The 16,949-nt window shown below is 43.3% G+C and overlaps 1 protein-coding gene across 1 annotated transcript in view; it reads right to left on the reverse strand.

Annotated features, from left to right (window-relative positions):
- ADAMTS17 (ADAM metallopeptidase with thrombospondin type 1 motif 17) overlaps positions 1-16,949 on the reverse strand; it is a 192,554-nt gene that overhangs the window by 94,670 nt on the left and 80,935 nt on the right. The window contains exon 9 of the mRNA XM_059824030.1: positions 719-859. Within this exon, the coding sequence (XP_059680013.1) occupies positions 719-859 (141 nt within the window). The remainder of the gene's footprint in view (positions 1-718; positions 860-16,949) is intronic.

A 16,949-nucleotide genomic window follows, 5' to 3' on the forward strand; every position in this document is an offset into this window, starting at 1 on the left:
TTCCCAGAGTGGGGAATTTTCCCTGCCAATTTCCTTCCCTTCCCATTTCTAGCAACAAAAGCACTGGCCACTGTGCCAGACACTGTCAGAAAGCTGCACTGTAGGTCTAAGACCACAAATAAATAGAGAGTTCAGACAATTCCAGTGCTTGCTATAGTACATAAGATTTAACAAGCAGCAGGACAGAAATCCTTCCTGAACTGTTGAACATGATGAACTGAAATATGGATGGAGTGGGAAAGAAGTTTATAGTGAACTGTCTAAGATCAACACTCACTGAGGGGTGAGAAAACACATCAGAATTACCTCGAGGCAAAATAAAGTTTCCATAAAATACAAGCTATTTAATAATAATAATGACAGTAAAAGCCACAGCACAAAGCTGGCAGCATCCTTCAATGGAGAAGATTTTTTCAGGCCACCTACACACAGATTTTTGTCATTGCAAACATGAAGGGCATTTTTTGTAAAATGAAGGTGATCTGGGATTGTTTTTAAGAAGCTATCAGTACTTTGACAACTGCACATAATTCTTCTGCCTCTCTGCAAACCTCAGTTTCAAAGGGGCTACATCTGTAATGGAGACAGATTCAAACTTGCACACCCTAATGACACATGCACACTCTTTTTTTTAAGGAAAATTGTTTAGACTTTCACTTTCAGAAAACACATTGGATTCTTGCCTGATAGGATTTTTGATAATCAGCACAATCCTTACTTTAGGAAGTTTTCAAGGTCATCGCGGCTGCATGAAGACCAGGAAAGGTCACTTGGGTTCCTGCCCTTCACCCATTCTCCAGACATAATATGAGACCTCCCTGCGCAGGGTTGGTGATCATCATCATGGCTCATTCCCATGCTGTTTGATTAAAACAAAACAAGACAAAAAGCTATCAAGTTATATGATGGGGGTTTCTCATTTCCCATTGGACTTAGTAATGACATTCCCAGCAATTAACAAGTTGAAAACAGGCTGCAGAAATAACACAGAATCATTCACCTACTGCTCTGGGCACCTGTTTAATGAATAAATCTAAGTAAGTTCCTTGAATTTATCCATTGCCTTAATGTCACAAAGGCTTTAGTATTTGTCTGCTTGCAACTTTTAAATGTGCTTCCTACCAGGAATGGACTTTCCTACCAGGAAATGTAACTATTTGAGGGTTCATGAGAAGTAAACCTGGAGAAGTGATGTAGCACAGCTGAAGGATATCTGCTAGACCATCAGAGGTAGTATTTATTGAAAAATTTGGATTGCTTTCCCAAATCTAGTGGATATGGTCCCTATAATCATACTGAGAGAATGGTCAACAAATTAGTACTAGAGATGGGCCAATTTTGTTGTTGTGTCAGTGTGGATTTGGAATAACTCCACTGTTAGGAAAAACATTTCTCTAAATTTGTGGTATTGTACAATCTCTCTCTCATGTAACTTTCAAGCTGATCCTTCTTTCAGAGTTGCGTTGGATCAGATGAGCTCCAGTGGCCCTTCCAATCTAAATTAGTCTATGACTCTATAACAGCAATGCTCAGATAGGAGCCTGAGGCAGAATCAAGCCCCCCTTTCTGCAAGCACTGTCCAAACAAGCACCAAGACTGCCCCATGCCAGTCTCAGTGAGAACAGAATGTGACCTACTGAGCAAAACAAACCATCTAAACAAACAGCAGATTGTGTAGGATAAACATACATGGAGGAATTCAAGTACATTCAGTGAGGATTTCAAAAAGTATTCAGAAATAGAAAAGTGTTACTCTAACCTCCATCCAACTTTGCACTCAGGACCTTCCACCCACTAGTGGAGTCCCTACCATAGGGTTGCTACAGTAAATCACTGTTCAGAGTAAATCTCTGTTGCCACTTGTCGTGGTTTAAGCCCAGCCGGACTAATCACCACACAGCTGTTCACTCACTCCCCTTCCTCAGCTGGACAGGAGAGAGAAAATATGAGGAAAAGGCTCGTAGGTCGAGATAAGGACATAGGGAGATCACTCACCAATTACCATCATGGGCAAAATAGACTTGACTTGGGGAAATTAGTTTAATTTATTACCAATCAAAACCAGAGTAGGATAATGAGAAGTAAAACCAAATCTTAAAAAAACCAACACCTTCCCCCCACCCCTCCCTTCTTCCCGGGCTCAACTTCACTCCTGATTTTTCTACCTCTTCCCCCCGAGCGGCGCAGGGGGACAGGGAATGGGGGTTGCGGTCAGTTCATCACACGTTGTTTCTGCCGCTCCTTCCTCCTCACACTCTTCCCCTGCTCCAGCGTGGGGTCCCTCCCACAGGAGACAGTTCTCCACAAACTTCTCCAACGTGGGTTCTTCCCACGGGCTGCAGTTCTTCACGAACTGCTCCAGCATGGGTCCGTTCCACGGGGTGCAGTCCTTCAGGAACAGACTGCTCCAGCGTGGGTCCCCCGCGGGATTGCAAGTCCTGCCAGCAAACCTGCTCCAGCGTGGGCTCCTCTCTCCACGGCTCCACAGGTCCTGCCAGGAGCCTGCTCCAGCATGGGCTTCCCACAGGATCACAGCCTCCTTCGGGCATCCACCTGCTCCAGCGTGGGGTACTCCACGGGCTGCAGGTGGGTATCTGCTCCACCGTGAACCTCCATGGGCTGCAGGGGGACAACCTGCTTCACCATGGTCTTCACCACGGGCTGCAGGGGAATCTCTGCTCCAGTGCCTGGAGCCTCTCCTCCCCCTCCTTCTTCACTGACCTTGGTGTCTGCAGAGTTGTTTCTCTCACATATTCTCACTCCTCTCTTCTCCGGCTGCCGCTTCCCAGTTTTTCCCCCCTTCTTAAATATGTTATCACAGAGGCGCTACCGCTATTGCTGATTAGCTCGGCCTTAGCCAGTGGCAGATCCGCCTTGAAGTTGGCTGGCATTGGCTCTATCAGACATAGGAGAAGCTTCTAGCAGCTTCTCACAGAAGCCACCCCTGTAGCCCTCCCTGCTACCAAAGCGCTGCCACGCAAACCCAATACACCACTATAGGAAGGTGAGACTCCTCTGCTGGAGGTAAGTCTTTGTGAATAGCCCTCATGGTGGCAAAGAAGGGATAAATGACGTGACCAAGTTCACCCACTACATCAGTGAAATGTCAGAAGTCCTGACTGGCAGTCCTACACTCAGCCCATTGTACCATGCTACCTTGCAGCAAAAGTGAGTTAAGGGTTTTCCATCCTACTTTGAAATGATCATTAAAATATTTTTTTCAAATCGTATGGAATAATAACATTTTGAAAGGTCTTCCTTCGATTCCAACATGAAATGGAAAATGGTTGTCAGACAAAAGGTGCCTTGTATGGCCAGTGTCACTTTCTAGCAAAATAAGAGTCACCAATTTGGGGCTGAAAACTCAGGTTAATAGGAACTCTCTAGGTCTCCAGCTGGCTGAGCTGAGCAAGCCAGGAGCAGTCCCTTCAAATATGGTGTTGGATTCTTTAATCCATGCTATTTCTCTACAAACCAGAGGCTCCTGTTTGCTTTCTGACTACGCTCTTGGCTTTGCTTCTCTCCAGTTTTGGGACTCAACTGTTCAAAGCCTAAACACGACATACATTTCTAGTTGCAATGAACCAAAACCGGCTTCAGCAGTTTGATAATTACGGCTTAGATTAAACCGCCATCTATGCTATTTTTAGCTTAAAGTGAAGATTGTATGGTGGAGTCTATTATTTTAGGTTTATCTCCAGGGACATTATTATTTCTAGCAAAACTACATTTAACATAATTTTTAGACTCGGAGGTTCATAGTTATTCCTGTTTTTAAACCTTTGTGGGTATTGAACACAGCAGAAACATTAACATCAAGCACATTTTGTTTGGTGCTTGCAGGAATAATTTAACAGTCTATTAGTAACTCTAAGTTCAAAACAGTAAAGAGTGAAATTCCTGCTCCACTGAACTGAATGGGAGTTTTGCCATTGACTTCAATGGAGCCTGGATTTCACTCCAAATATTTTACCCATGTTGTTTCTACACACAGAGAAAACTCTTCACATGCTAGGAAGAAAGTTCCAGCAGTATTCCTCCAATGCAAATAAGCCCATCTAAAGTTCGTATTCCTAAAAGTCAGGAAAGGAAGAGCTAAGTACTATGAAGCAAGGTATGTAAGCTTGCTGGAAATCTTCCAGAGGAAAGTTTAACTGCCCAAAAATGCCAGTTTAGAAGGCTTGTGGGCATGCAGCAATCGTGTTAACTTTTCTAATGGAAATGAGGCAGGTTTCCAAGGTTTCTGTCAGCTTGCCTGCCTTGTGACTGCCACAGTGCTGAGACTCAAAATTGGGTCCTTCAGGTTTCTACTCTGTCAGGCCTTCTGTGGGACGGGACTTGGCAGCACTCCCATTCTGGCAGCTTCCTGAATGGCCTCCTGGTCTGCACCTCAGCTGTTTCACTTGAAAAAGGTGGAAACAAACCATCTTCCCGACTTTCCAAAGTGTTTTAGGCTCCCTGATTGTATCTCTTCCACAAAAGGCTAGTGTTTGGTCCAGAGTTCCTTAAGATAAATGCCTTTTAGTTTTCTGATTAACTTCATTTATTCTTTGTTAAATTTGTTGAAAGTGGGATTTCTTTGTTGGCAAACAACATGGGCAACAGTTACTAATTATTACATTCATGTCCTTAACTTTATTTCAAACCTGACCTCATGTAAGATGTCTGCCTAGGAGAAATGCTGAGGCTAATATTCATTACTCAGCTTTGATCTTGCAGGGGTGTTTGAGGCAAATAGAACTTATTCTCTATAAAGACTGAGTCAGAACTCAAATCTCAGAGTTATTTACAGACTTCTGAAATTCGTTCAATTCTTAAATGTGTGGAAATCGATACCTTTCTGAATCATTCCTGATTTCTTAACAAAAATTCTTTTAAAAGTTGTAAGCTTAAAGGAGTTGAGCCTGAGCTATTGGTATAAAGCAAAGGATTTCTGCTAAGTCAAAAGAACCATGCCAGTTTATATTAGCTTGGGATCTGGCCTCGAGGTACATAGGCAATCTCTGCTGGCCTCTCTGTGATGAGTTTCTGGTAGAATGAAACCAGCAACACCTTTGGAGCCTGTTTTAATTGGCAGTACAGAACTTTTCCCAGCATCTACTTTACCTTACAATGACTCACTTGAGGAAAGGATTAAATGACCTGCAGGACTAAGGCATACCCTAGCATGCTAACACATTCTTTTCTGAAGTTCAAGGGTCTCCAGCTACATCAAAGGGATCAGTTTTTCCTAAACACATAGTAAATGTAATGCCATGCTGACTCTTTTCACTAATGAATAGTCCCCCTCCTTTTAACAGAAATAAATAAGACAGAGCATTATGTGTTTGTACTAAACAGCACTGTAAGCACTGATTCAGTACTTTGCATTTTCTTTATGATCATCTAATCTTACCTTCTATTCAGAAGTTCACATGGAATTAGAAGCAGATAATCAGTCTCTTGAAATATTCTGCCATGGGAAGGAATTCTATTCTTACATGAACAGATCTTGAAAAAAGAGCTGATAAGAATGGCTCTTAGAGTAGAAGTAGGAACGTCAAAATGGCACCACATTACTCTGCAAAACCACTGCCCTCTGTGCTCTCCAAGTCAGAACTGTCCCTCTTATCAGGAGCAACAAACACATGCTGCATGTTATCCTTTACACTGCAAAGCCATCAGAGCCATTACGGAGGAGCAGGACTCGATTTCCCTTTGTGCTGTTACTACCACAGTCACTAGCTCCCTTCTAAGCACAGGGTAAATTTCAGCCTTCGGTTCATCACATTCTCCTCCTGAAGAAAATGAGCTTCCACAAAGGCAAGCAAGAACAGCATAGACTGTCAGCCCTTGAACTCCTTTCATTCTATGTTTATTCAGAGTAAGCACAACAGGACTCTGGTTTCCCACTCCAGCTTCTTTTCTAATATAAATAATGCATTGGTTATCAGTCAAAGACACTAAGGTGTCACCGAAGGAGTCCTGCAGCGTATTTATTGTTGCTCATCATATGTGAGTCCAGAAACAAGCTGACTGACCAGTTTGAGTTCTGACCGTTAACATGATCACAGCAAGGCAAATTTTATCAGGAGTCACAGGGAGGCAGCAACAACAAATCTCTTTGATGGTGTTTTTTGTAGAACGAGAATTTAAAGTAGCATTGCTGTGAATAAAAAGTAGTATGCAGTCTCTCAAAGCCATGGTCTCTCTGAAGTCTGTGCTCCTTTCCCAGACACTATTCTCCGTCAGAGCCTACACATCAATCAGAACTGGGTCAGGGCGCCAGAATTACACTCCAGGCCTGAGCCGGCCAATTTCTTGTGTAACCCTCTTTAGCTAAATGCAATTAACAGCCTTTTGTTTTCCCACAGCAATGCTAAATAAATGCACTTGCTTTGTTTGTTTCAGTCATTAGTGGAGCTTCTCCTCTAAACAGTTAATATAACTAAACTGCTCTGTTTACCCTTGGTGCATTTTCCAATGTTTCCTGTTATTCTTTAAAAGCCTGAGCCAAAGAGCACCAAAGCCTGTAGAAAGCCTCCTAGTGCCTTCAATCCACTGTGCATTGCACCTCCAAGTTCTTGAGATCATTTATACAAATCTTCATCAGAACCACTATGACTCTTGATAGGTTTCCTATTAAAAGCCCCAAATCCGACTTAAAGGATAACGCCAGGGGCTGGGGGAAACTGTTTTAGGAGATGCTTTAAATTTTTTCAACAGCTGCAACTTTGTGGCCGGTAACAGACCACTTGAGAAATCCCCAGGATTATTATCATAAACTCCCGCTCCAGTGGGGAGAGGTTATGAAGTAGGGGCAAGGGGCAAGTTTGGTAGAAAATACCATCAGCAGTAAAAGAAGAGCTTTTCTTCATAAAAAGGCAGGAAGAGGGTAGCAAGTGAAAGAAGAACTATGAAGAAGGGAAGCCTGAAAAAACCACACCCAGGAGTGGAAACACCATGAGCTTCTACAATCCCTCTGTTTCAAATAAGCACTTCAGCTGGCTGTTAATAAGAGCTTCTCCATAGCCTCCCTGTGAAAGCCAAACCATTCCATTTGTCTGCAAATAATTGAGGGTGAGTCAAACACTGGTTCACTTTAGAAATGAGAGTCCTGACACTCAGGACTCGCAAGGCTACCCAAGGTGACCTGGCTGTCACCCCAGCTGCTTATTAAACCTCTGCACGACACACGATTGATTGCTCTCCACACAACTGGCACTAACCTCAAAGTCACTACTTCTCCAAAGGACGGTGAGGCCGTCCAACTACCAAGAAGGAAATGAGGACAGCGGTCTGTCTCTCACTTGTACAGACAGAGAAACCCAAGGGAGAGTCTTCCTGAAGAACCAACTCACAAACTGCTCCAACTGTGTAAGCTTGACAAGACAAAAAGGAAGAGCTCCTTGGGACCACTTGCCCTGCAGACCTACATGGACACAAAGGATTGAGCAAAGGGCCTGCCAGAGCAATGTCGCCAATACAGAGGGTGACAGGAGAAGGCAGAGCTATCTCGGCTCCAAATGAAAAGCTCAGTGGGGACACTACGGTTTTTACATTCTTGGCTGATCTTTGTTTGCTGGAAAGCATGTTTTCTCTACCTCTGTTTATAATAGGAGGCTCTTAACCTGCAGATGTCCTCTAAAAGGCTCTGTTTCTGCAAGGCAACAGTGAATTGCTAAGAGCTACGTGCAGTACCACAAGCTGCATGTCACAGCAGGGTAGGTCACTACTGACCTTCTCAAAAGAGCATATGAGAGAAGTCACTCTCTGTGACCCAGCTTGCCATGACTCACCCAGAGGTAATCTAGCATTAACTGCAGAGCCAGGATTAAGCACACGATTTCTTTCTAAACCCCACTGGAGAAATATAAATGCAAACAGAGGGCAGACTGGACAACACCCTTGCATAGTATGAGAGAGAAGGGAGAAGGGGAGCTCTAATTTATCCACTCTGGCATTTCAGTGTGGGCAGGATGACAGTGCCCCATGGAAAGTGTGCTATTTAGACACACTGTAGGCACAAATGCTATCTGTTTATCCATATGAAGGACATAACTGGAGGACATAATTCCTCCCTCTTCCCACTTCCTATCGGGTCTCCGTGAATGGTTGAGAAGGGAGTCCTGTCTCTATAGTCCATCCAATCTTAACCACAAAGGAAGATGCTGGTATGGAAGGAGGTTATACAGGGTGCATGGCTGACAGCTGAGAACATTAAACATGGCCACTAAACCCAAATCAATATAGGTCACTAAGCAGAGAACATACATCAACAGTTCTCAGCAGCTACTGATTTGGGCTGGATTTGAACCAGCAACTTAGAAGTGGGAGACAGTATATCACATAATCAAGCCTGTGAGCCATCCAGTCCCAAATCGAGTTCAATGTTAGGAATTTTTATTAACGTTTGAAATTGAAGCTGCATCACTGGAAAGATGCCTACTTCTGAACTGGTTCAACATGTTTAACATTTCAATATAAAATGCTGATATCTTGCAAGTTATGAGGTTTCCAACCAGTTGAGAATAAAGGCATAACAGCGGCAGAAGTGAAATGGGGTTGCTCGTTAGAGCTGGAATTATAATAGGAGCCACAATGCAAAATGAGGACAGTAAGTTTAAGAGAGTGACCTAGGAAGGTGATGCAAAGCAACAGAAAAGAGGCAGAGACAGCTAGAGGGGTGAGAAGGGAGTCCACGTGAGGCTTGGGTGGAGGGCAAACAAATGCTGGGGAAACACGCTGAGGTGAGCTGAGCTGGGGGGATGGCAATGAAACAGCTTGCGTAACCTTCTTACAAAAACGATGGTCACTAAGACTGTTGGCTTAATAGAAAACAGGCTTTTTCACTTTGTGCTTTTCAAACACGTAAACACAGTCACTTAAATATAACTCAACTATTTCAGAAGCTGCCAGGAGGTACTTTGGGGAGCTGTGAAGAAGAGGAGGAGATGACCCTACTTAAAGCATTTGAAGTAATTAAAGATGGTCATTATGTACATAATGTTATCTAGAACAGGGGTGTTCAGGTTGGGTGCTGAGCTATTGGTTGTTTGGTTTTTTTTTTCATCAGGAGAGACAACATTTAAAGGGAGTCATGACTACTGGTCTCTTGTTTTCATAACCAAATTTATGTCACTCTCCAGTAATGAAGTAACCAGATATTTTATATGGTTATCTACTCATCAAACAGCCAAGAAGTCAACAACAGCGAGTGAGAACACATGAACGCCTATGGTGAATAACAGTGTGGAAAGCTGTGGTTTATTCAGCTGCATGACAGATCCAGCCCTTTATGATATGGTTTTCATTTAAAAAGAATTAGTTCTTTTGCCATGGAATCTGGAAGGCAGCAAGTATGAGCTTGTGCCGCAAGGGACAGATAGCACACGTGAGAGACCGACATGGCAGGAACAGACAGTGTGGCCTTTTACTCGCCCAAGCATTTAATCTAAAAGCTTGCTGCCCGTGTGGTCCTAGATACCTGTAACAGAGCTGGCCAAACCCCACTGACATCAATGACAGTCCTTTTATACAGTTTGACTGAAGTTAGACCAAGGCCATGAAGAACAGGGTGAACTATCTTATGACGTTCTCCCCAGCAATAATATCACATGCTCACACTATTGACTACTTTTTCCAGCAAACATTTGCTCATGCAATTCTCTCTCGAGAATCCTTGCCTCTTTCGCAGAGTGGCTGATTCACAGCAGGGCAGGCATTGCCTGATGTATTCCAAGATGTTTGGTAAGATGCAGGAATCCAGCTGCAATGCAATTGAACACTTACTGTTTCAGTGGCCTGCCTCCGCTGCATCTATTTGTCGGACGTGGTCCCAGCATAGCAACCTTTTCCTGAAAAAGCTTTACAGTATTTTTGGTAAGAACCAGCAGGTTCTGAGAATGCAGAGGGTAGTGTACCATGTGGCAGAAAAAGGAGTGCTCCACCAAACACGAAGTCCTAGAAAAAGCTAAAGTTGATCAATATATACACAAATAAACTCGGTGGAAACACTACATTGAAGAGGTAGCATTACCTCAAGAACACAACGTTCTTCTCTCTGTTCTTAATGCTCACTCCTTTCCAAGTCCCGTGTAGTATCTAACACAAATCTCTAAATGTGAGAGCTGTCAACGAAAATAGCCCCAGCAGTATGCATTCAGACTCAGAAAGGACTGTGATTACACAGCATAGTGTAAACCACTCAGTACCAACTCTCAGCACAGGTGACGTGGTGTCCTGTTCAGAATCCTGTCTCTCCAAAGGAAGACTTTTAAAGATGCAAAGTAAGGTACAACTCCCAGTTATCAAAAGAAGCGTGACCAGCAGCTCAAGGGAGGTGATTCTCCCCCTCTACTCCACTCTCATGAGACCCCACCTGGAGTACTGCATTCAGCTCTGGGGCCCCCAACATAAGAAGGACACGGACCTGTTGGAGCGAGTCCAGAGGAGGGCCATGAAGATGATCAGAGGGCTGGAGCACCTCTCCTATAAAGACAGGCTGAGAGAGTCGGGGTTCTTCAGCCTGGAGAAGAGAAGGCTCTGGGGAGACCTTATTGCAGCCTTCCAGTACCTGAAGAGGGCCTACAAGAAAGCTGGAGAGGGACTTTTTACAAGGGCACGTAGTGACAGGACAAGGGGTAATGGCTTTAAACTGAAAGAGGGTAGATTTAGATTAGATATAAGGAAGAAGTTTTTCACTATGAGGGTGGTGTGGCACTGGAACCGGTTGCCCAGAGAAGCTGTGGATGCCCCAACTCTGGAAGTGTTCAAGACCAGGCGGGATGGGGCTTTGAGCAACCTGGTTGAGTGGAAGGTGTCCCTGCCCATGGCAGGGGGGTTGGAACTAGATGATCTTTAGGGTTCTTTCCAACCCAAACCATTCTATGATTCTATGATCAGGGGTGAGCATGTAATGGCTGTAAGAGTCCACTCCCCTAATGCATAAGGACTCAAAAGTGGCCGTAGTGGTTCAGTGTGATCGTGCTGATGCAGAAAGGACTCACCTGAACCTACGTAGGCAGTGGAGGCACAGGAAAGGTTCATGCAATGAATACAATCACATGACCAGGGGAATAGTAACAGTTTCACTGTCTTTTGTGTTCATGAGAGCTCACAATAGCTCCTATTCCAGCCTTTCTTCTTTGCCCCTGTGGGCCTTAACATCACACAGCATGTAGATTCCTGGCCACGCACCACCCCATCTCCACAGCAGTCATCCACCCAGATGCTCAGCATTTCTAAACCCTTTCACAAGCTTTGATACATGCCAACAACACATAGAGGCAACAGGTTCCTGACACAACTGTATCGGAAAGAGTCAAGGATTGCTTTAACAGTCCAATTCCTGTTGAAGGGATGAATATATATCAAAAAACACTCATTGTAAAACACACGTCAGTGACTCTTTACTAGGAATCACTTCTCTCAAGCTATCAATGAAGAAGCACTGGCTAATTGTCACGATCACCCTAGAGCAAGAATAAAGTTATCTGAGGGCCAAAGGGTAATGTCCCCATGAAAATATATGCACTGAGCTGTTTTCTTGCCCTCCACAAGATTTAATCCACTTCTTGAACATAAAAAATGCTTGCTCTCTCACTTGCTTCAGTCTGGTTTCAGAAAGCAGGGAGTTGTTGCAGAAGGAGCGCAGTGACTATGTATGAGACAGTGGTGGGGAGTGAAAGACTCTGCTCATTTCTCTTCTCTGGTGAGCAGAGGCTGCTGTGCTCCATCTGTAGCTCCTTGTATGCAGAAAGCACACTGGTGCATCGCAGAAGTAACATGCTGAAGGGTAACAAGCTGTTTGCTTTCAGCACTGCCTGAAGTGGGTGAGAATGAGACCTCAGAAAATGTGACATGCATTTCCTCAGAAGATAAAAAGGGAATATAAATTGTAGGGTGGAAAAAAAGGCAAAACCCTGGGATAGCTGGGTGGGATTTCCCACCCACTAGGGAAGAAAGACAAAAGCTCAGTAAAAACGGCTGACGGGTCTGTCACTCAAAGTGTTAGCAACCTAAGGGGAAGCTATTGCATGCAAACACTTGAGTGCACTTTTCCAAAACTCCTGTGAAACCACTGAGAGCCTCCAGTCAACTACATTAAAGACAGAGGGCCAAACCTGAACAAAGAGATGCAACACGAGACAGCCTTAAAAGAAATGCAAGGAGAAGGGAGAGATGGTGGAGCATATTTGCCAAATATGTGCAACACAAGTAACCACAAATGTCCCACACTCTACCCCATCAGGAAGCCACCCACTGCCGAGCGCTGAGGGAAGTGTGGCAGCCGGGGGAATGCACTGTAGGAGTCAGGAATGCTGGCTGCTTTCCCCACACCGGGAGATGAATTCTCCATTCCTGGAGGTGGGAATGAGGAAATGGCCAAAATCAAAAGACAAAGAGGTGTGAAGTAACTGTAATATATATAATTCTACCAGCATCAAGTCTTCTGAAGTCCCCAGACAAGCCAGTGGATACATGCTTTATGGTTCCCAGAGCAGCAGAAGTTCTTTTCACGGAAAGAAGTATTTTTCAGCCTCTTTCTTTTATTCTTCTTTCTTGGTCTACGTTGCCAATCACTGTGGGCTTGCAGATTCAGTGCAAGAAGAAATCCATCCTATGTGACCCTCTTACACCGATTCACAAAAATGACAGGTGACTGCAGTGGACAGTAACAAACCCACGTGCTCTCTTTTGCTTGCAAGAATGAAAAAAAAGAACTGTCTAGAAAAAAAAAGTTGCACAGGAAATGCATGATCCAATTCTATTAGTTGCAGTTATAATCTAGCAATGGATCAGTCTGCCGTAGTTCAGCTGAAGACATTTTCTGTAAGGACATAGCATTTTCAGTGGTATCCTTGTCACAGCCACTTCCATCACTCAGCAGTGCTCCCCATCCTTATGGAAACTTTGTTTCTGGTAATGCTCCTCCTATATACCAGCTCCCTAAACTCTTGGGATTTTTCACAATGGTGCAGCTGGGAAAATAATTCATAATCCCAGAACCATCTGGCCTTGGCTGTTCATAAATAATTTTAAAAGCTCAGCACGCTATCTCACTTAGTCTCACTCATTTGATCAGCAGGGAGAGACTTGATATCAAACAGGAATGTTGCAGATTATGGCTTGGTATCAAAGCAATTTGGAAATGATATGTTCAGACCAATACTGAAGTGGAATTCTTTGGGTAGTGGGCGTACCTGGTTGCCTACAAACTTCAAGGCTAATGAAGCCACGCTTGCTTTTATATTGTCTAAGAATGCCACATGAAGAAAGTAAAAAGCAACTTGAAAAGAGATGCTCTTGCTTTGAATAACTTTGGCTTGAACATGTTAATGTGAATACAAATTACAGAGAAACAAAAAAGTCTGTTATCTTCATAAGAAGATATCTCTTTAGAGGGTCTTTAGCTGATAAGATGTGCAGCATGCCTGTCATTTAACTGATGACAGCTTTCTGGAGACCATGTAGGAGTTTTTCTCACATGATTCTGTTCATTATACTCAGAGGTGCTGCCTGCAATAATGCGTTTGGCAAACCTGGTAAGGTTACTTCAACAAACACCATAAAATTTTCAGAATGAGCTGCAGGTATGTATTGTAGTACTTAAGGTATAAAAAGAAAATATGAATACATTTTTCTAAACAAACAAGTTGTTTTTTTTCTTTGAATGGAGAGAAGCCTCAGGATCATATCTGTATTAGTATTGAAAAGGTGTCAATAACAGAGTGAAATAATGGAGAAAGAGGTGAAAAAATATACCCAATGGAGAGGATGACACTTAAAATGAGTAGATGTGAGTTGATGTTTGTGCACACAAGCAGAAAAGCAGAAGACAAAGTCATTATTATAATGCTCCTGTAGGAAAACCCAGTTTGCCACACTACTTTAAAGCTACTAAACCCAGGCAATCTGCATTTTTACCAAAAATTGATGACCATGGTGGCTCATGATGGATACTAGGGAAGAGTTCTGCCCTCTTGGGCTAAATCTATCCCATGTTACATAGCAAGCAGCTTTACTTGAGATAAAGGAGGCGCTAGACAGGAAAGAATTTACCCATTGAAAGGTGCTAGCGGTTGTGTTTTCGAGAGCAAGAAAGGAAGCTCTGCTCTTCCTTTGAAGGAAAGATACTTTTCCGAAGTATAAAGACTACCTAAACTAAGAAGCAAACTGTTCCTAGGGAGCATTTCTTTAGCCTGTCTAGTTTTAATGTGTATAATTAAAATGAATATTTAAAATGCTAGATTAGAAACCTGCCACTGCATTAGCTATCTCCAGAGCGATGCCGGCAAACAGCAAGGTAGTAGGAAGGGAGCCCAGCTGGTAGCAGGTGAAAGAGACAGGCAGGCTTCGGACTCTCACTGGCAGGTGAGAGTCAGCTACCAGAGGATAGACGTCAGAAATTTCTGAAAGGTCAAACTGTCCCATATGTGGACAAGATCCGGCATACAAAATGAGTGTCTCAGTGGACTTTGGAGCAGAGAAAGAAGGTACAGTAAAAAATACTCATTTTTAAGGCTCAACACCCTAAGCTAATCAGAGCCCAGCAGGAAGGAAACTTTTCAAGCAAGTAAGAACAAACCATTATGATCAGACTCCTTTTGCTTTGATTTGATTTACCTAAGCAAGAACAACAGCAGGAAACTGAGAAAACTGTGGATTATTCTTCTCTTTTTTGGAAACTGGGGTTCAAGTAAAGACGCAGATGACGAAACTCCCTGCTGGGTTGGATCCAGCAATAGAAAGAGGCCCAGCATCTGATGTAGGGAGGATTTTGCAAATGGAAAGGGATCAGTGAGAACAAAGAAGCCCTGTTTATTTCGTTTGTCCAGTAAACTCTTTTTGCTGAATTTTATTCCCCAACACAACTGTTGGCTAAGAGGCAGCCAACCTTGTTCCACTACAGTGCAACCTTCCACTGACATAACGCTGAAGGGAACCACGTTTTTAGAGGCAACAACATTTCCACTGGCGTTGCTGTTGCTGAGTTACTACCGAAGGCTTTTCCAAGTGACAGTCTAGGATTTATCACCTTCCACAGCTCTGCAGTCATTTTCACCTGGAACCTGTTGAACTCAGCAGGCCAGGCAGACATCACGGGTTACAGGCTATTGGAAACCAACTGCTAGTGGAAAAGTAAATATTTCAGCTAGATTGCTGCCCTTGTATAAAAACAAATTATTATTTGGTAAATGGCACTTGCAAACCTAATATTTCCTGTGTTGGTGTGTACTGTACAGGTTGCACAATGGGGACTTGTACTGTCCCTGTGTTTTGGATCACTGGGTGCACAAGGCTGTTGCCAGCAAAGCCAATGAAGTATGAAACCAGAACCCTTGTAGCAGGAAGCATATGCAAGATTTGCCAAATCATTACGGCCCAGCTATTTAACATGGCCTTGGCTTACTCAGCATAATAAGCCTTCAAAAAGACAGACATAGCTGGCAAAGCCACAAAGCTATTGATTAAATGAAAATTGTGTTGTCTGGGAGTTTCTAAATGACTGCCGTTTGCCTGTTTGGCGAAGTTTTATTATGTTAAGTAAAGCTGTACAAGATGCTCAAAAACAAAGAAATTAGAGGGACTGCAAGAGAATGTTGCTTCACTAGGGATTACACAGACATCCTTCACAAAGCGCAGAGTAAAACCATAGAAACCCTTGCCCAGAACCACACTAATGCTTGCCACAAGAGTCCAGAAAGCAATGGGAGGTGGACATTCCCACGCCCGGTTCCAATGTGGTTACACTCCAATACTGTAAATAATCTATCAAACATGGAAGATACAAGGGTAAGAACAGATACGCATGATAGAGGGAAGGTACCCCACCACCATGCTAGGATTAGCAGGTTCAGTAACCACACCTGTAATTATCTTGCAGTTTTACATAAAACTAAAAAAACCCACCCAAAACCAGGCCTATTATCTAGAGTCTGACACATGATACTACTCGAAGCTCTGCATTTCTCCTTCCCAGTCATCTTTTTCTCTATCTGATTTCTGTATGTGATCTTCTTTATGTGATTTTTGTCTGTGTGATATCCTGCTGTCAATGCAAAAACAACTTGCCCAAACAAGGTTAATACAGCAGTGATATTCTAGTTCTGGGATTCAAATTAACTTATTCAGGTATCATGTACTGTATTATGTTGGGAAAACACACCTTTTGTTTAGTGGTGCTCCATCACTACCTCTTCCTCAGATCAAACCATCTGTGCTTGTAGAAGTCTCCAGTGATTTTTTTTATTTACATGTTTAGATCTCTATCTGTCTTTGATGTCTGCTTCCTTTTGACTTACTTAGGACACAGTTTTCAGAAAGCTATTATCAAGCCACTGATAGCAAGCTACTTAGGTACCTAATTTTTTTGTGTGTGTAAAACAGACCCCTCAGTGTGTTACCAAAAGTGGAAGAAGCATCTCTTGAAATTTCAGGCTATACCTAGGTCTCTCTCAAAACCAGAATATGTCATTAAATAATTGCTTTGACTAGATCATACCGATTCTGATGTACAAATATATATGACGAAATCGGCAGTGTTCCATTATGTCCTTTTGGAGTTGTACAGAGAAGGGCAACTTAACTGTGAAAATGTGCTTGCAATTATCTGTGGAAGAAGAATGAAACCTGGGAGGAGGGGAACAAGAAAAGGGAGCCTGGGAACAGAGAGAGACATTCCACAACAGATTTACAACACAAATGGCAGAAAATAAAATTAGCAACTCCAGGGTGGCTACGGACTGTTGCCAGCATTTTTGGCCAGCCTCAGGGTATGTCTACACAGCAGTCAGTCACTCCCAGGAATCCTGCGACTGCAATATACTGGAACAGCGACATACTCCTGTGAGATTTAAAATGGAGAGTGCTGGCACTAGTAGAATATAGCTGGGGCAGTAACTGCCTGAATCAAACTACTCAGCTACTCAGGAAGTCTTGGTGCAGCAACACAGTGACTAGTACCT

This window comes from Gavia stellata, chromosome 13 (assembly GCF_030936135.1).
Source record: "Gavia stellata isolate bGavSte3 chromosome 13, bGavSte3.hap2, whole genome shotgun sequence".
NCBI lineage: Eukaryota > Metazoa > Chordata > Aves > Gaviiformes > Gaviidae > Gavia > Gavia stellata.